Source organism: Acartia tonsa, chromosome 2 (assembly GCF_053477335.1).
Source record: "Acartia tonsa isolate MP-2025a chromosome 2, ASM5347733v1, whole genome shotgun sequence".
NCBI lineage: Eukaryota > Metazoa > Arthropoda > Copepoda > Calanoida > Acartiidae > Acartia > Acartia tonsa.
In genome coordinates this window covers 19,045,212-19,061,385 of record NC_137261.1, presented here as the reverse complement: position 1 = coordinate 19,061,385, position 16,174 = coordinate 19,045,212, and the positions used below count along the sequence as shown (strand labels likewise).

General features: G+C 31.2%; 2 protein-coding genes across 4 annotated transcripts in view; one reads left to right on the top strand and one right to left on the bottom strand.

The window, feature by feature from the left end:
* Window positions 1-8,934, top strand: part of LOC145306165 (A-type potassium channel modulatory protein KCNIP1-like) — a 64,349-nt gene extending 55,415 nt beyond the window's left edge. The window contains exons 9-11 of the mRNA XM_080148154.1: window positions 5,161-5,208; window positions 6,111-6,182; window positions 8,467-8,934. Coding sequence (XP_080004280.1) covers window positions 5,161-5,208; window positions 6,111-6,182; window positions 8,467-8,529 — 183 coding nt within the window. The 3' untranslated portion in view covers window positions 8,530-8,934. The remainder of the gene's footprint in view (window positions 1-5,160; window positions 5,209-6,110; window positions 6,183-8,466) is intronic.
* Window positions 1-16,174, bottom strand: part of LOC145306209 (uncharacterized) — a 324,616-nt gene that overhangs the window by 157,059 nt on the left and 151,383 nt on the right. The window lies entirely within an intron of this gene.

Genomic DNA, 16,174 nt, shown 5'->3' with positions numbered 1-16,174 from the left:
TGATAGTATAATATAACGAATGTCATCAAATGCTCAATGTTTGAGTGAATCTTCACCATAAATTTTATAATCATTTCCTAAATAACAATCGAGTATCGAGCTCAATATTCGATTAGTAGAACACAGAGACAATAGACTTTGAGTTGCTCTCAAGAGAATCTTTAATAAAGGTTCCAGTCTTCTATCTTAAATAGCGGCCAATTTAAGTTATATTCCCAATTACGATACGGACAAATAGACTTTAGATAAAAATGAAAGATATAGATGAGTTACAAAGTAGCTTATAGATACCAAGAACAGCTTATTTACCAATATGTTTAAGTTGACATATAATGTCTACAAAAATATAATTTAAGCTGTTTATGTAAATAGGATCTGTAATTTGTATTTCACATTCTTAACACGAACTCTTATTAGAACAAGGATGATAACATATCCATAAAAGTGAAGCTCTGAAATGGTAGGACAAACGAACACTTGTTGAGTGTCATTGTGGTATCCGCCTAGGTTAAATGGCAGACACCAGAGTTCAAATGACTACGGCAGTGCGAACAGACGTGGACACATATATTATAGAGAAGCTACGCTTCTCTAGCAATCACTAAATAATAAACAGAGTCTATTCAGTTGTTCCTTTATTCAGGGTCTAAGGTTTACTAAAGTTGTACAACATAATATAAATACATATGGATTAGGAATAAAGATAGTTAAAGGTAAATCATACAAGTAAAACATAGATAGTTGCAATGGTTAGGTAGATGGCTATCCCTGTCCGGGGGAGGCAGGATAGCCCATGGAACAGCACAATAGGTAGATAAGCATAGAGGGGTTGAGTGGTAGGTCTGGGTACTAAAAGGGAAGGTTTGATGATTACTGTGACAACAACAGTCTGTGTGGGTGGTGATTCTATCGGGTGAAGGAAGGCTTAGATCCTTTATCCTCAGGGTTGAGGTGGTGCTGATAACTTGGTGGTTGAAGGGGAAGGTTCCGGTGCTTAAGAAGGGAGAGGGAGGGGTAACACCCCTCCCTCCACTTGCAGGACAACTGAGAGATGAAATCAATACCGTTATCTGACATATTTGCAGGTGGCTTTACAATTGTAGAATAACAGGATTTAGCTGGGTGCGTAGCATCACTATAATGTCTTGGTTTCTGCATGGCCCAGAGTTGCCGAATACCACATCATGACTGAATTAGCAGAATATAAATCTTTAAGTCTAATAAAAGTAAAAGTAAATAAATTTGTTGCAGAACTGCTTTAATACAGGATACTGTTTACTGACATATTTAGGACTTGATTATAGAGATGTTTTGTTAATTACATTGTACCTTGTTGTAATTGGAATCAGTGTTCCAAAAATCAGATGAATGAGATAACTACATCACCTAAAAAAATATTGTTAAAAAGGTTAACAATCAACATGTTTTAAATAGACGAACGGACTTAGGGGTATCTATTGTATAGTTGCTACGCTTTCTAAATTGTACCTAACTTTCATAGAAATCACCGTGAAAAGTTTAAAATTTATAGAACAATTCTAACAATAAGGGGGAGGGTATATATAGTTTAATTAGCCAGCATGGAGAAACATTTTGTCAGGGTGTGCGAGAATCTCTCACAAAATCCATGTATTATATTTCCATTAAATTATAGAGGAGCTGTACTTGTAAAAAAAGGAAATATTTAAACAAAGTTTGAATATCTATGGTAACCTGAAACCATTAACTATGATTACTTATTAGTTTTTGTTAATTAGCTGTCTAGCCAATTTTTCATTGTACGTCATGAGTAATGTGGATTTGTTATAATTATTTACAATTATTTAAATGAATAAACGGTAATTTTAACATTTTATAATCTAAATTGTAGATAACTCAAATGCAGGCTTTTGTGTTTTTAGTAGTGTGGCTACTCTATATTTAACTTAGTCTGTCCGTCCGCCAGTCTGTCAGTTAGTAATACAATGAGGGTAATATGATTTTCTTAACTTCGTTTTAAGATAGACTGATTTATCTATCATCCCATTCATTATCTTTCTTTTTCATGAGCACTGAACATGTGCTGTATAACTTAATTTATTTGTTTGTCATGTCCATCCATGAGTTTATTTGTGTTTCATAAGTTATAGATGTTGTAATCCTTTTTTGTTGATGATAGAATCTTATTAAATAATTAAAATTAATTCCCAATTGACTAACTTTTTCTTTTTCCTAACTTATCATATGTGCCAAAAAATGATAATATCCTTTTTAAAAAGCCGAAAATTACCTTTTTAATTATTTGCTTATTGTTAAAACTACATTTTACATTTTTCTGAAAAAAAAAATATTGGAGCGTGAAGAATGTAATTATACTTTTATATTCTGAACGGACAAGAATTTGGTACAATTTTCCTCTCTGTCAAAAATGATGATGAAAAGTTTGGGTCCGTTTTCTATCTCAAACTTTTTTATTTGATATTTTAGTATTATTTTCTTCAAAGGATAGTTTTGAAACGCACATGGCTACCATTTTTTATCTTTGGGTTTAGCATTATCAATGTCTTGTATTGGTAGTGGAAAAATTACCCCTTAAATGAGTTCTGTGGATGAGTGGTTAGGGCACTGTGCAGTGGGGCATAATCACTATGATATTATTTCGAGGGTTGCCTTTTTATTTCTCCATTGACAAGATTTGCAAAAAATGCTCTTTAAAAATAAAACATAATAAAAATAAGTGATGGTTTATATAGTTCTTTTTCTGAATCATTATTAAAATATTAGGACTTGAAGAATCTTCATATATTTCTTCATAATAGTTCATACCTTACGAAATAAAACGATTTATATTAACCTGACCTTCATGGGTCATTAAAAGATATTCTTTCAGATAAATTGAAATAGTATTTCCGCTGAAGGCTTATTCATGAATCGACCTTGCTAAATATAATTGCCAAATTCTCAGAAATAAAAGGTTAAGTAATGAAACTAAAACTACATTTTGATTATAGTTTTTTTTGTATGGAATAAAGGATCCAAGAAATAAATCATAATGTTTAAAGGCATAAAAAAGGGTATTTTAAGTTACAACATTTGCATCGCATATAATCTACAAATATACCTTGAATCCTAAATTATTCTATAGACATTTTGATGGTCGTTAGAGGTTAGAGGGTAATTTTTTTATATAAAAGTAAGCCTTTTCTTTTTCCCTTTAACATGAAAGCACAAGTTAGTGTAAGAAAAATATGATTAAATGCAAAATTAAGCTGACACAATTCAATTAAATTGGACGCACTCGAACATGTATGCATGAGAAATGAAAATATATTCTTAAAACCAGAGAATAGACATAATATATCTAGATAGTCCAACTGACCATAAAATTTGTCAAACTTAAAATTACTTCAATGCTAGCAGACATATGTTTGTAATATTCGATTGTTTCTAAGTATACCAGCGACGATATTTTTCAAAGAAATTATGATTTCCTCTAAGCTAGCTCTATCCCAAGGAATTCTACTATTTATAGCTGGCTTACAATACTTGTTTTGTCATAAGCTTTACATTACACGAGTAGAAATGTTTTACATGATATTATTTAACCTAGCAAAGTTTTATCATAATTAATGCGACTATTTATTGCTGGCTCATTATGGGAGTTAAATAAAACAACGCCTCCCTTTCTCATTAAAAGCTGTATACTTTTCAACCAATAACGTGTTTACGTCTACGTTTTTCCTATTGGCTGTTTTGATAGCATGTCTCTAAATTAACTCGATTAGACAGAGAAAGAAGAACTCATAATTTAAAAAAAATTTCTTACGACCACTGAAATTATACCAGTTGAAGAAAAAACACTTTTCAAGAAAAAAATAACTTGTGGAATAAATGGATGAAATGATTTCAAAGGTTGTAAAGGTGAACAATTTTAAACTAAGGTTTTTATTAAACTATAGATTTTTTCTACTTTGATCTAAATTTAACACATGGATACAGAGATAGTTCAATTTTGGACAAAAAATATAAATATCCTTCCCACACTTACATTCTTATTTATGAAATTTGCTCATTGGTATCTAAATAAAATTGAATATCAATTTCTTTGCCATAGACCTCTCCCTCCCTAATAGAATGAATATTCATTTGAATATTTGAAAGTTTTATGATAAAATTTGTGTAAAACATTTGCAAAGTAAAGAAATTATGGCTGCACTTTTGGAAAAACTTTGCCTATTGTTCCAAACTTGGGATTATTTTCACACAAGGATTTTACAAAAAAATATCGAGTACAGTCATTTGTAATTTCTAATTTTCATTAATATAATAAAGAATATTAAAAGAAAATTTTTCAATTAATAACTTCTCATTAAATTAGATATTAGAATTTTAGAAATTTTAAAAAACAAGTGGTAAAATGTATAAAAATATTTTTAGATTTATAAAGCCTAATATTTGTGGAATGTTCAAGAAAGTAAAACCTTTTTTTATTCATATAACTTTAAGACAATTTGTTGCTTTTTATTATTATTTTATACAAAATTTTATTGTATTTCAACTTAGGTTATAGTTTGATATTTTAGTTTTTGTTGGTAGGTTGAATCAAATAACATAAGAAGAAATTCGAAATAACCTATAAGAAAATATTGCTATAAAATTCAGGGATCTATAGGGATAAGCCATTGGCCGATGAATTGAAGTACATCCCCAATGATGATAGACTAAGGTTCCCCTTCTTTAGATTATAATTAATGGTTGAAACGTTTTGACACTCAATCTAATGAACCAACCAATTAAAATTCAATAAAAAGTCTCTAAAGTTAATGAGTCAACGAATAAGAAAACGTTATTAAAAACTTTGGGAACTAGTGTAATAAAGAAGATCTCAATGTCCCCTCTCTTACCGTATAAAATATTTTTTTTGACTGACGAAAACTGCACATAAAATAGTTGTATTACACTATATTTAATAGTGCAGCTGGGGGATGTACGCACGTCTGTTTGTCAACACATAAAAAACCTTGACTTACAAGGTTTCGTGATTTTTAGTAGTATTATTTACTGTTTATTTACTTTTACATTTTTATGAAAATTAAATCCTTCCTGTTCTCTTTACATCCAATTTTACGCTATTCTAATCATGAGAAATATTCTTTACTAATTAGATTTTGTTTATTTCAGGTTTCGGAGTCAATCTATGAACTAATGGGATCTGATATAAGTGTAAAGGTTTTTTTAATTTTCAGTATCACAATGTATTTATTATTACTTCTTATTTTCTTATAAAGTGGACCTTGTAGCGGGCTGAAATAACGATATCCCCGATCTTACCCTTTACCCATCCTGCTGAATAAACGAACTGACCAATAAATGACAGGGCAAATAGTAAACTAAATTGACGACAATTTTTCCCCCGTCATAATAACCACGCATATTCTACTCTAAATACATACAATAGTATCACCCACCTTTACATTATGCTAACAAAACTTAGACAGTTGCGTCGGTTCGAATCCTTGAAATGACTGCCATACTTAAAACTTACTTGTATTAATAATTTTCATAAGTTATATGGAAATATTGTATTTTATAGAAATATTATATTCTTAGTCATATCGCAAACTAATTAAAATTATTTTTTGGGCATTTTGGGAGATGATTTCCCCCTTTAAATTGTTAGTAATAATTAAGTGTAATTCACTCTCAATCATTTTAAGATTCATTAAATTTATTTCTATAAATTTAAAGCTTTTTTAGGCCAGTTTTTTTTATTATTAATAATAAATGTAGAGTTAGATATTTAGTGGTTTTAATTCATATAGATCATGTGATATTAATAAATATTTACATTTATTAACCAACGTTCGGTAATTTTGTCTCACAAGTTACAACTCACCTACTTGTTTAACTTTTTTTCCAAAAAATCTCATACTAAAATGCCTAATTTATACACAAATATTACATGATACATTAAAATAAAGATTGCCGAATGTAAATGACAGTTGTCCGCGATTAGGAAAATGTCAGAACCAGAATGGATAAATTTTACAGAACCGGTTTTGATCCGATAAAACTAATCGGATTCAGAACCGTTTTGTAAACTAAATTAATGAATTATTATCTTATTTTAGAAGCATCGCGAGTATGTTGACAGAATTTTTCAAAATATGGACACAAATAAAGATGGAATAATTTCTGTCCAGGTATAAATGTGTCTGAAGCTTACCTACGACCGTGGCTTAACACGTTGCGCATCCGCTCAGTATCGTTCGAATCTCGGATCAACAATGCGTCATAACTAAAGAGGTTGAAAATTATTCCTTCTGCTGCGATGTCAGATGCACGACATTAAATACAGAGTAGGGGGAATGCCTTGGCGCAACTCATTGCCATACTCAGTTAGGACTTCCATTCAAAATTCAGAACAAAGAGTTGATTTGTCTGTTGGGTGTCACTTTACCTATTACCCCATGTGTTTAGACAGAAAAGGAGAGATTTGGCTCCCCTTAATTATCCTTGGTTGTTTGACTTGACACGTTAATTAAAGTGTCATGGACTGCATGCTTGCCCGTATGAGGTAATTAATAGGTAATGCCCAAAGCTTTTAAAATAAATGCATGGTGTCTACTAGTTGTTTTGTTATGTAGAATTATTGCCCTTACTAAGTATACCAAAAACGAAATTGAAAAGGATGAAAATTTCTCTGAACAGACTAAACCTGTTACCATACATCAACACCATGGCCATATAGTTAAATCGATGTGTTTGATTATGTGGCGTGGACAAGGTTTTTCCATAGTGGTATATTTTCTGAGGAGTTGAAAGATAGAAAAGGCAGGCCTTGTCAATTTCATTTCTAAGAGAGGATATCAGCAATTTTTTTGTTTTGTGCTCTGACAATATTCAAGACAGTTTATATACAATTGTTGATTCTTCAAAATCAACCTCGAAATTACCTTTTGGTTGAGGTGAAAAAAGAAGATTATGTGCGAATCTATATATATTTGATGAATTCTTTGGACTCTCAGGGACAAAGCTAAGCTGAGCAGAATATAGTTTAACAAGGACATGTAAAGCATTAGTAGCACAGCAATTTAAAGTTAGAAGTAAATAAAGAACATCAAACTATTATTTAATGAACACTGAAATTAAGAAAATATGGAATGAAAAATAAAAAAAAGTAAATGAAAATATAACAAGCCGTGTAAGTGTAATTTACGTTATGTAAGACGGACGGACATGTTATAAAGTAGATGCGACCTAAAAAAATATTTGAACAAAATTGAGTTTTTTTTACATATAGTATTTGTTGCACACGTAAAATTATACATAAAGCAGCATATGTTTAATCAATGATTTTACTGTATTAAAGTTTACTGTTCATTTACCACATCCCTTAGCACCGATTATAATATATTCTAGGCAGGAGTATCGAATTTCTATATCATATCCTATTTTCTCAGCTTTCACAATCCGATGGGCCTCATTTCACAGAATATAGATTCTGGGTATAATGCATCCAAAGAAAAACTTATTTTCAATATTTTTGACAGTATACCTCTTCCTATCATACAAAGTAATAAGGATTTTTGTTTTTTCGTCAAGATTTCATTTATTTTCATTTTATGTCTTGGGACGGTTTTAGGCTATTCTGTTGGCCCTCACTCTCCTAGGTGCATCCACTGGTAAACATTTTATATTAGAAACAAGTTAACAAGCAGGTCGTCAAATGCTTTGCTTAAGTCTAGCTTGCATTAATTTAGACTGATTTGGAATTTTTTACAAACTATTGTTTTTACACCCCCCTGGTGAATTGCAGTGCAGGCCACTACTTAAAGTCATCGGACATTCTCTTAAATCTTTATAAGGTTGTACAAGCCAGTGCAGCGGTGTCTATTTTTTATACCGATTACTTTAATCTAAATAAGTGGGATTCTGTTAATATTGATTTGGGTTGACATTTATTTATAATCTTTTGTCTTATTCTTATTGTCCGTAGAGACTTTATATTTGAACCTTTAATTTTTCAATGTTTCGGTTATTATCTTTTAATTTACTCATAGGTTTAAACGTATTTATTAAAGAAGGGAAACGAAAATTAAAAAAAGAAACCGTAAAACGTGTTTTTTTTACATTCATAAAAATATAAGAAAGCTAAAAGAACATAAAGCTCAGAGTTATCAGGTTTAAGGAAGCTCAATATGAGTAGAAAAAAAATCTTAATTTTGACTGTTAAATAGAAAAAAAAGACTTTGAATGAAAAAACACATTTTTTTTAGATTATAAATTCTCTGGAGTAAAACTAAATTCAATTCTTTACAGTATTGTTTTGAAACACATCACTCTCTTCAGTCTAATGCTTTTTAGTTTGATTAAACTCTTCGATTTATAAATGAAATTGTCCAGTTGATTTCTGGACATCCCATAAAAAATCATTCAAATGTATGAATTTTTAAATTTTTAAATTAATTGTATTTTTTTATTTAGGAATTTGTGTCTTACTGTCAGCAGAACTCGAATGTACATAACTCTCTCCTGGTTCTACCATAAAATATTAATCATTATCTACTGTAATAATAAAGAAATATGAATATTTTTATTTTAAATATTATTGATGGCCAAAAACGTTCTCTAAACCTCAATGTTTTTTACTATTGGACCTCTAAATAAAAATCTATATTTAAACCAAAACAAATATGGACCAGAAACGAAATTAACTATTTGAAAAAGATATTAAAAAATTTTTATTTAACAAACGAGATTTTAAACAAAGTAAAAATATACTTTAAGCAAATTTTAAAAATGTAAAAAATTAAACTAAATAGACATATTTCATAGTTAATTAGAATATATCCAATAGATTTTACGGTTGTAAATAATTTAAACTATTTATTAATTCATTAAATTATATATATTGTAAATCAAAATAGTATGAATAAAAGTGATTAAAATGGTCTTTTTCATTTCTTTTTTTATTTTAATGACAAATCACGAAACCTACTCTGATATTATTCTATAGACGTGTTGAATGTTGATATTTTATATACATACTACATATCATATATGTATGAATGTACTCTTTTTAGCATTCAAAACAATAACATTCATGTGGAAGGACGAAATAACTATTCTATATAAAAGATAGGAAATAAATGACTTTATTATTTCATTTTATTTGGAAAATTTTGCGGTCATTTTAAAACTAAAATGGAATAAAGGTTGCGTGATCTTAGGAGTTTAATTTCTAACTAATTCAAGATCTAAATTTTTTACATATTCTTAAGCATATTAAATTTTTTCTCTTGAAGATATTGCTTTCCTGCCAACGGCCAAACGGTTGAACATTTATCACGAGTATATAAATATTATGCCTACGAAAAAGCAATTTTATCTGAAACAAGAATCAGAGATATATGATGACTTTTTTATTTGAATGAAGGCTTAAAAACAGCAAAAGATTAACTTCATGAACTTCAATTGTAAACATTTTTTTTATATTTAGTAAAAACGTACCAGAGCAGTAATTCTTTGTTAATTTATGAAATTAATTAATAAACTATGTAAAATAATCACATTGAGTTATATCTTTACTGCACCTAAATAACAAAATAGTCTCAAGATTTCGGCCACTTTGATAATGATGTAATTCAAGACAAACAAAAAAACATATAATTATTATATTTAGCATCAAGTTTTATTCTCTTTTTCATACTTCATGTGTATTTTTAGACATAAGACCTTTCTGCTATCATTTGTAGTTTTTAATAAATTTTTGGTTTTTCCAAAAAATACCCAACTTATCTCCAATATATGTGAAAATAAGTAGAGGCTTGGTTACTTTGGTCGACTTGGCAGTTGCATAATTTTCAAATACATTAAAATAGATTAATCAAATATACAACATATTTCGTAAAAAAAATCATTAAGACACGAGAAAAAAATCGATATACATCGTTTTTCCTCATATCAATTCTTATATATAGAGCATGAAGGGAGGGATTATGAAACAATAGATTATACTGGCATCCAAAAAATTGATAAAACTTTGGGTACGTACTATATCTTTATAGCAGTGCCCAATCTTTTCAACCAACTATAGAAGGGGAAATTTTCGTCTTTGGGGGTGTACGTAAACATTTATGGTGTAAAATCGGGTATAGTACCTTTCGTAATAACGCACCTTAAGAGGCGATTCTTCGTTTTTTTTTCACAGTAGGTTTTCTCCTATTTCTAGCCCTTGCGGGGGGCTTTAACCCTGCGTGGCCAATTGCCTTACCTCGTGGGGCAATCACATAACCCAATATAACCTAACCTAACCTAAAATAACCTCTAAGAAAAAACATTTTAAAAATACGACGAATCGCCCCTTAAGGGGCGTTGCCACGAAAGGGACTATTCCCGTAATATCTTATTCCTTGATATCCCTGATATATAAGCAAGTGGTAAACTTGGCCCCCTGGGAAATTAGTGCCAACTTCATATCATACAATTTACCAGTTTTATGGTCAAATAAAAATATAGTTTTTTCAACACTTTATTTTATTTTATTAAAATATGTTCTGTGTAGAAAATTCTGAGATATTTTGTAAATTACGTGGGTTCTAAGTAGATTGTATGATACAGTTGTAAGGAATTAAAAAAAAACTGATTAACTCCTCGACGATGATAAATAGTTATTTTGCATCATAAAACCAGTTTTGTTAGCCATGAACTTTTATCTAAAGATTCGTGGAAGATTATCTGTAGTACAATGCTATACATGATTTTCCAGTGGATATCAATCGATTTCGAAGCCATGAAAAATTTATCTATAATCGTCCTTGGTAATATCCTCTTAGAAATATTTTTTTCAATTTGAAATTTTTATACCCCCCCCCCCCACAGTACTATGCACACTGGCCGCAGTGTTCGTCCTCCTTGCGTGCCTAGCCGCAGCGCTCGGCTCCCTAGCCTAAAACCTAACCTAAAATAGTTGTTCTGTCGGAAGGGGGGGGGGGAGGTATAAAATTTTTTAAAAAATTCTAAGAGGAGAAGGCCTGTCCCTTAAGATCTCGGTAACCACTGAACCTATCGGATTCTACTCATTTACCTGATGGTCCTGTGGTGGTATATAGCTATTTTCTTGGGAGGGTTGGACACCCCCAGCCCCCCAAAAAACAAAAATCACCCTTCCTTTTTTTTGCTGATGCATTTAATATAGACTAGTTACTTATTATATTTAACAATCGACCATAGCAAGTGCAAATATTAAAGAAACAGAATATTATTTTAATAAAAACAAGTCAGTCACAAATAGTTTAATGCATATTAATTAAAGACATTCTAACACCGTGTATAATCATCTAAAACATCACCATTTAAAAAAGATCAACTGAAATTCATAATCATATCATGTAAAGCAATAATTAACATTTAAAATGGATTTTTTTGATAATGATTATGAAGTTACTATATATTCCTGATTACTACACTTTCAATATTAAATCCCATTACCACAAGAACCTTCCTGCTAAGTTTAAAATTGATATGACGATTCTAAATTAAACGACAAAGGCTGTACGGATGGATGAATGGACCGACTTTAAACGTAACGAAGCCACGCTTTTACAAATGAGCTCCAGTTAGATTTCCACCTTTTCTAACATTTTAGCCGAAAAAATGCACGCAGTCATTGATTTGTTTATATGAAATCTTTATCTGCGATGGTTTATATTTTTTTTTATATATATTTTCTAAATGTTTGAAATGCATGCTATTATAGTATTAAGCATTAGAATAAGAAGCTTTAGCTTTCAACGCATTTTAATAGATCAAAGAAAAATTTTGAAGTATGAAATACAACATATAATATCATGAATGATAAAAAAGTTAAGCTTTTCTGTAATGAGAGTTAGTCCGCCCGCAGATGATTGATCTTGTACTTTATATGGGCATGTTGGAATTGCTAATATATTTCAAACTTTTCTTAATGATTCCTATGACTGTAACACTGTAAAAAATCTTCGAAATTTAATTTTTTTTTGTAAAATTCACGAAACCTTGCATGTTTTTAGATAAGATTGTATATATTTTTTTCTCGGCACCACGGGGCTAAAAAAACTAGTTTTAATCTTATAATTGTACATTCTATATCCGCGGAAAGCCGTTTATAATACGATACGAGAAATAACTATTCTCGTATTCATTCGAATCCGGTGGATAGGAACCGGTTCTCATCGATACGAAAAAACTATGTCTAGCATCGTATTATATCCAACTTTCTACGAATATAAAAATGTACAATCATAAGATTAAAACCAGTTTTTTAGCCCGTGCCTTCGGCACCTCGGGGCTAAAAAACTGGTTGTAATCTTATAATTGTACATTCTATATCCGCGGAAAACCGTTTATAATACGATGCGAGAAATAACTATTCTCGTATTCACTCGAATCCGGTGGATAGGAACTGGTTCTCATCCATACGAAAAAACTATGTCTAGCATCGTATTATATCCAGCTTTCTACGAATATAAAAATGTACAATCATAAGATTATAACCAGTTTTTTTAGCCGGTGCCTTCGGCACCTCAGGGCTAAAAAAACTAGTTTTAATCTAATAATTGTACATTCTATATCCGCGGAAAGCTGTTTATAATACGATGCGAGAAATAACTATTACTAATATATCTCAATAAATATATCCTTACCTGTATCATAAATAGCAACTGCACCCCAATTAACTTCTAGGGGCATTTAAAAAAAAGTATAAACGATGAGGTAGACCAACACCTTTCAATTTTCGTTTTTAAAAAGCTATATAAGTTTTCCTATAAAAGCCATTCGATGGAAGTGAAACTTTCTTTTATTAACACACACATACACAGACACCTGTCTCTTTTATTTAAGGATTTGTAACAAGATTTATAAAGATCATATATGGATAGATATAAATCTATCAAAAATAGAAACGCTCAAATGAAATTGACAATTACATTTAATAAAAAGTAAATTAATAAAATAATAGAGATTTAAAGCTGAATCTTTATTAGATTTTGATAGTGAAAATAGCGAAAGGGATATATGTATCCTGTATCCTCCTATTATATAAAGTAGTAAGCGTTTTTTGTCTGTCCCGAAGGATCTCGCTAACCACTAAACCGATATTGTTATCCTTTACAGTGAAGCTTCTTATAGGTCCTGGGAAGGTTTTAAACTATTTTTCGAGAGGGTGTCTTAACCCCCCTCTCCCCCCAAAAATAATTTTTATTACTCTTTGGAAACTTAAAAATAGGATGAGGTTGACTTTTCCTTCTCCTACCAGTGCAGTGTCCCTAGAGGCTTCTAGGGGCGTAGCCGCTAGTATATTATAAAGCAGTAAGGTGTTTTTATCTGTAGCGAAGGATCTCGCTAACTACTGAACTGATACGGTTCCGATTTACAGTGTAGCAACTCATAGGTCATGGGAAGGTTTATAGCTATTTTTAGGGAGAGTACCACCACCCCAAACCCTCCTATTCTTTTTTAAAACTAAAAAAAGGGAGGAGGAGTAGAATTCAAGCCATTATAACCTCAAGTACTGCAAGAGGCCTCTAGGGGCGCAGCCGCTAGTATATACAAAAAGGACTCACATTAGCCTTGGTAGATTCCAAATTTGTTGGCTTCTGAAGGTCTATAATAAAAACAATAAGAAGGAGTAAGTGAGCATGATTATTGCTTAAAGAGATGTTATGCATAAAAGAGCTACCTAAGCAAAGCTACATCAGCAATGTTTCTAATGAAGAATAGTAAACTTTGGTTAGCAGCAAAGCTTCTCTACATTGCATTCATTTGAAACTTTTTTATTTATTTAATTTTTAAAAATCTCACGTATTTCTTATATTAATATAAGTACGCATTCAGTCATAATCCCTATAGCTTATGATTTGGATGATTAGCCATCAGATTTTTTTTTCTTTTTGAAATTGTTGTTTGTGAATATTATATTATACAACTAAGCAATGACTAGCTTTACATTATTTATAACTAACGGCTGCGCCCTTAGAGGCCTCTGGGGGGGGGGGGTTGGAATTGTCCCATCCCCCATTTTAATTTTAGTTTCAAAAAGAAAAATTTTAAAACAATTTTGGGAGGGGGGTCATTTTTTTCCAAAGTCAATTTCTCTTGGGAGAGGGGGGGGGGGTGGTGTTCTCCCTTAAAATAGTTATTAACCTTTCCATGACCTATGCGAAGCTACAATGTAAAGGAAACTCATATGAACATAGTTTTTCTTGTTTCATTTTGTAGCCACACAATAATAAAGATGAAAGTAAGGTTTACTTTTGATGTGTTACTTTACTTTTGTCAGGGATCTAAGGGATAAGACAAATTCATATGCATACCCAATGATGTAACACAAAATTGCATCTTCTGCAGATTTAAATTATTTGCTGAAAAGTTTATGCAACACCAATCAAAATTTTAAAAAGTACTTGATTATAATGTTGCTTCGCTTATAATATTGTACTTTGTTGTCGCAGGAATCAATATAGAAAAAATAATTAGAACACATAAAAATTTGTTGTTAAAAAATTAGAAAAATCAACATGTTTAAAATGGACATACGGACATTCTGGTAATGATTATAGAGTTGCTTCGCTTGAAATCGATAGGACATGCTTAAATTAACCAGGGAATAATTATCCCTGAAATTAACGAAAAAATCTATCCGTCTCGAATGGACGGGCCGACCCTAATTATAGAAAAGCTTCGCTTTTCAAAAGACAAACAAACTAAATAGCCTTTATAAATCATACTAGGAAACTTTCAGAATTTTTCACCTTAGCTCCATACTTTTTTTCCAGAAGCTATCATACAATTACTTCACTAAAAAAAATTAATTAAAAAATCATTTATACTCATATACATCCTATCCAAGACTCAATTTTGTGTCTGGCGATTTCCCTTAGTGTTAATGGTCGAGCACAGAACATCCTCTTATTTTAAGATTAACTGAATATAAAGGAGGGAAGGAAGTTTTTCGTGTGTTTTTTCTACGTTATGTCAGGTTAGGATAGGTTTTTGGTACCTGGTAGTCCCGTAGGTATAGAGCCCCACTCAAGAAGAAGTCATAAATGAAAATCAAATTACCTGTTTGTAATTAAATATATAACGCTCATAAGTCATAACACATCAAAACAAAAAATTATTGAGTTACTTTACTAATTAAATTTTCTGTTATGAAAGAAAGGAAAAGGATTCTTTCACTAAAATCTATTTCTGATCCCAAAAACTCTCCCTCACTCTTTCTTCTTTATTTTGGTAATAAAAACCTGTTTATTTATCCTGCGTGAGGCCTTAATCCTACACGGTTTTTATATTAGCATATCTGAGGGGCTCATCTAATCTAACCTAACAAACATCAAAAATACGTTTTTGTTCCTTATGCGATTTGAGAAAAATCACTAGTAAAAGCGATGTATATCCACCTTTACAGTTTGCATTCTTTGGATTTATGGAATTTTTATGGGATAAATTCAATCATGTCAACACCTTTTGCACACACAAAAAATTAAACAGTTTTAGGACATAAGCAATAGGGATGGGTCGATTTTGGACATTTTTATCTGAGACTATAGCAAGAACTTTCACATGATTTTTATAAATATAATACACCTCTGGATGCTTCATATTTTATCTAAGCTAGGGAACGAGATATTTTAAAAAGGACAAAAGTTCCTGATTCTACTCCTTAAGGCCTTTTAAGCTAGGGGGCACCATGAAGCCATAACCCGCGACCGTGGCTCAACACGTAGCGCATCCGCTCGTCGTCGGGAAGGTGATAGGTTCGAATCTCGGTCCGACACCGCGTCATAACTAAAGACGTTAAAAATGGTTCCCACTGCTACTATGTCAGATGCGCGACGTAAATAGTTAGAGTGGGGGGAATGCCTTGGCCCAAAACAGGCACAACTCGCTACCATGCACAGTTGGGACTTTTCAGACAAAGGTCGTGTATCTCAGAGAGTTGGTTGTCTGATGGGTGAATGGACGCTTTACAACGCAATCATAAGTTTTGTATGTATGTTCCAAGGTGCGTGGAGATAGGTCTAGTATCCGAAGCGACACCTAGCCATTAGAGTCTTAACTCTTAACCAAGAAGCCATAGAACTGTTACGATAAATTTTTTACTCCTATTCAAAAATAGCTATACAATTGTATGTGTGGTTTTTAGGCTTGA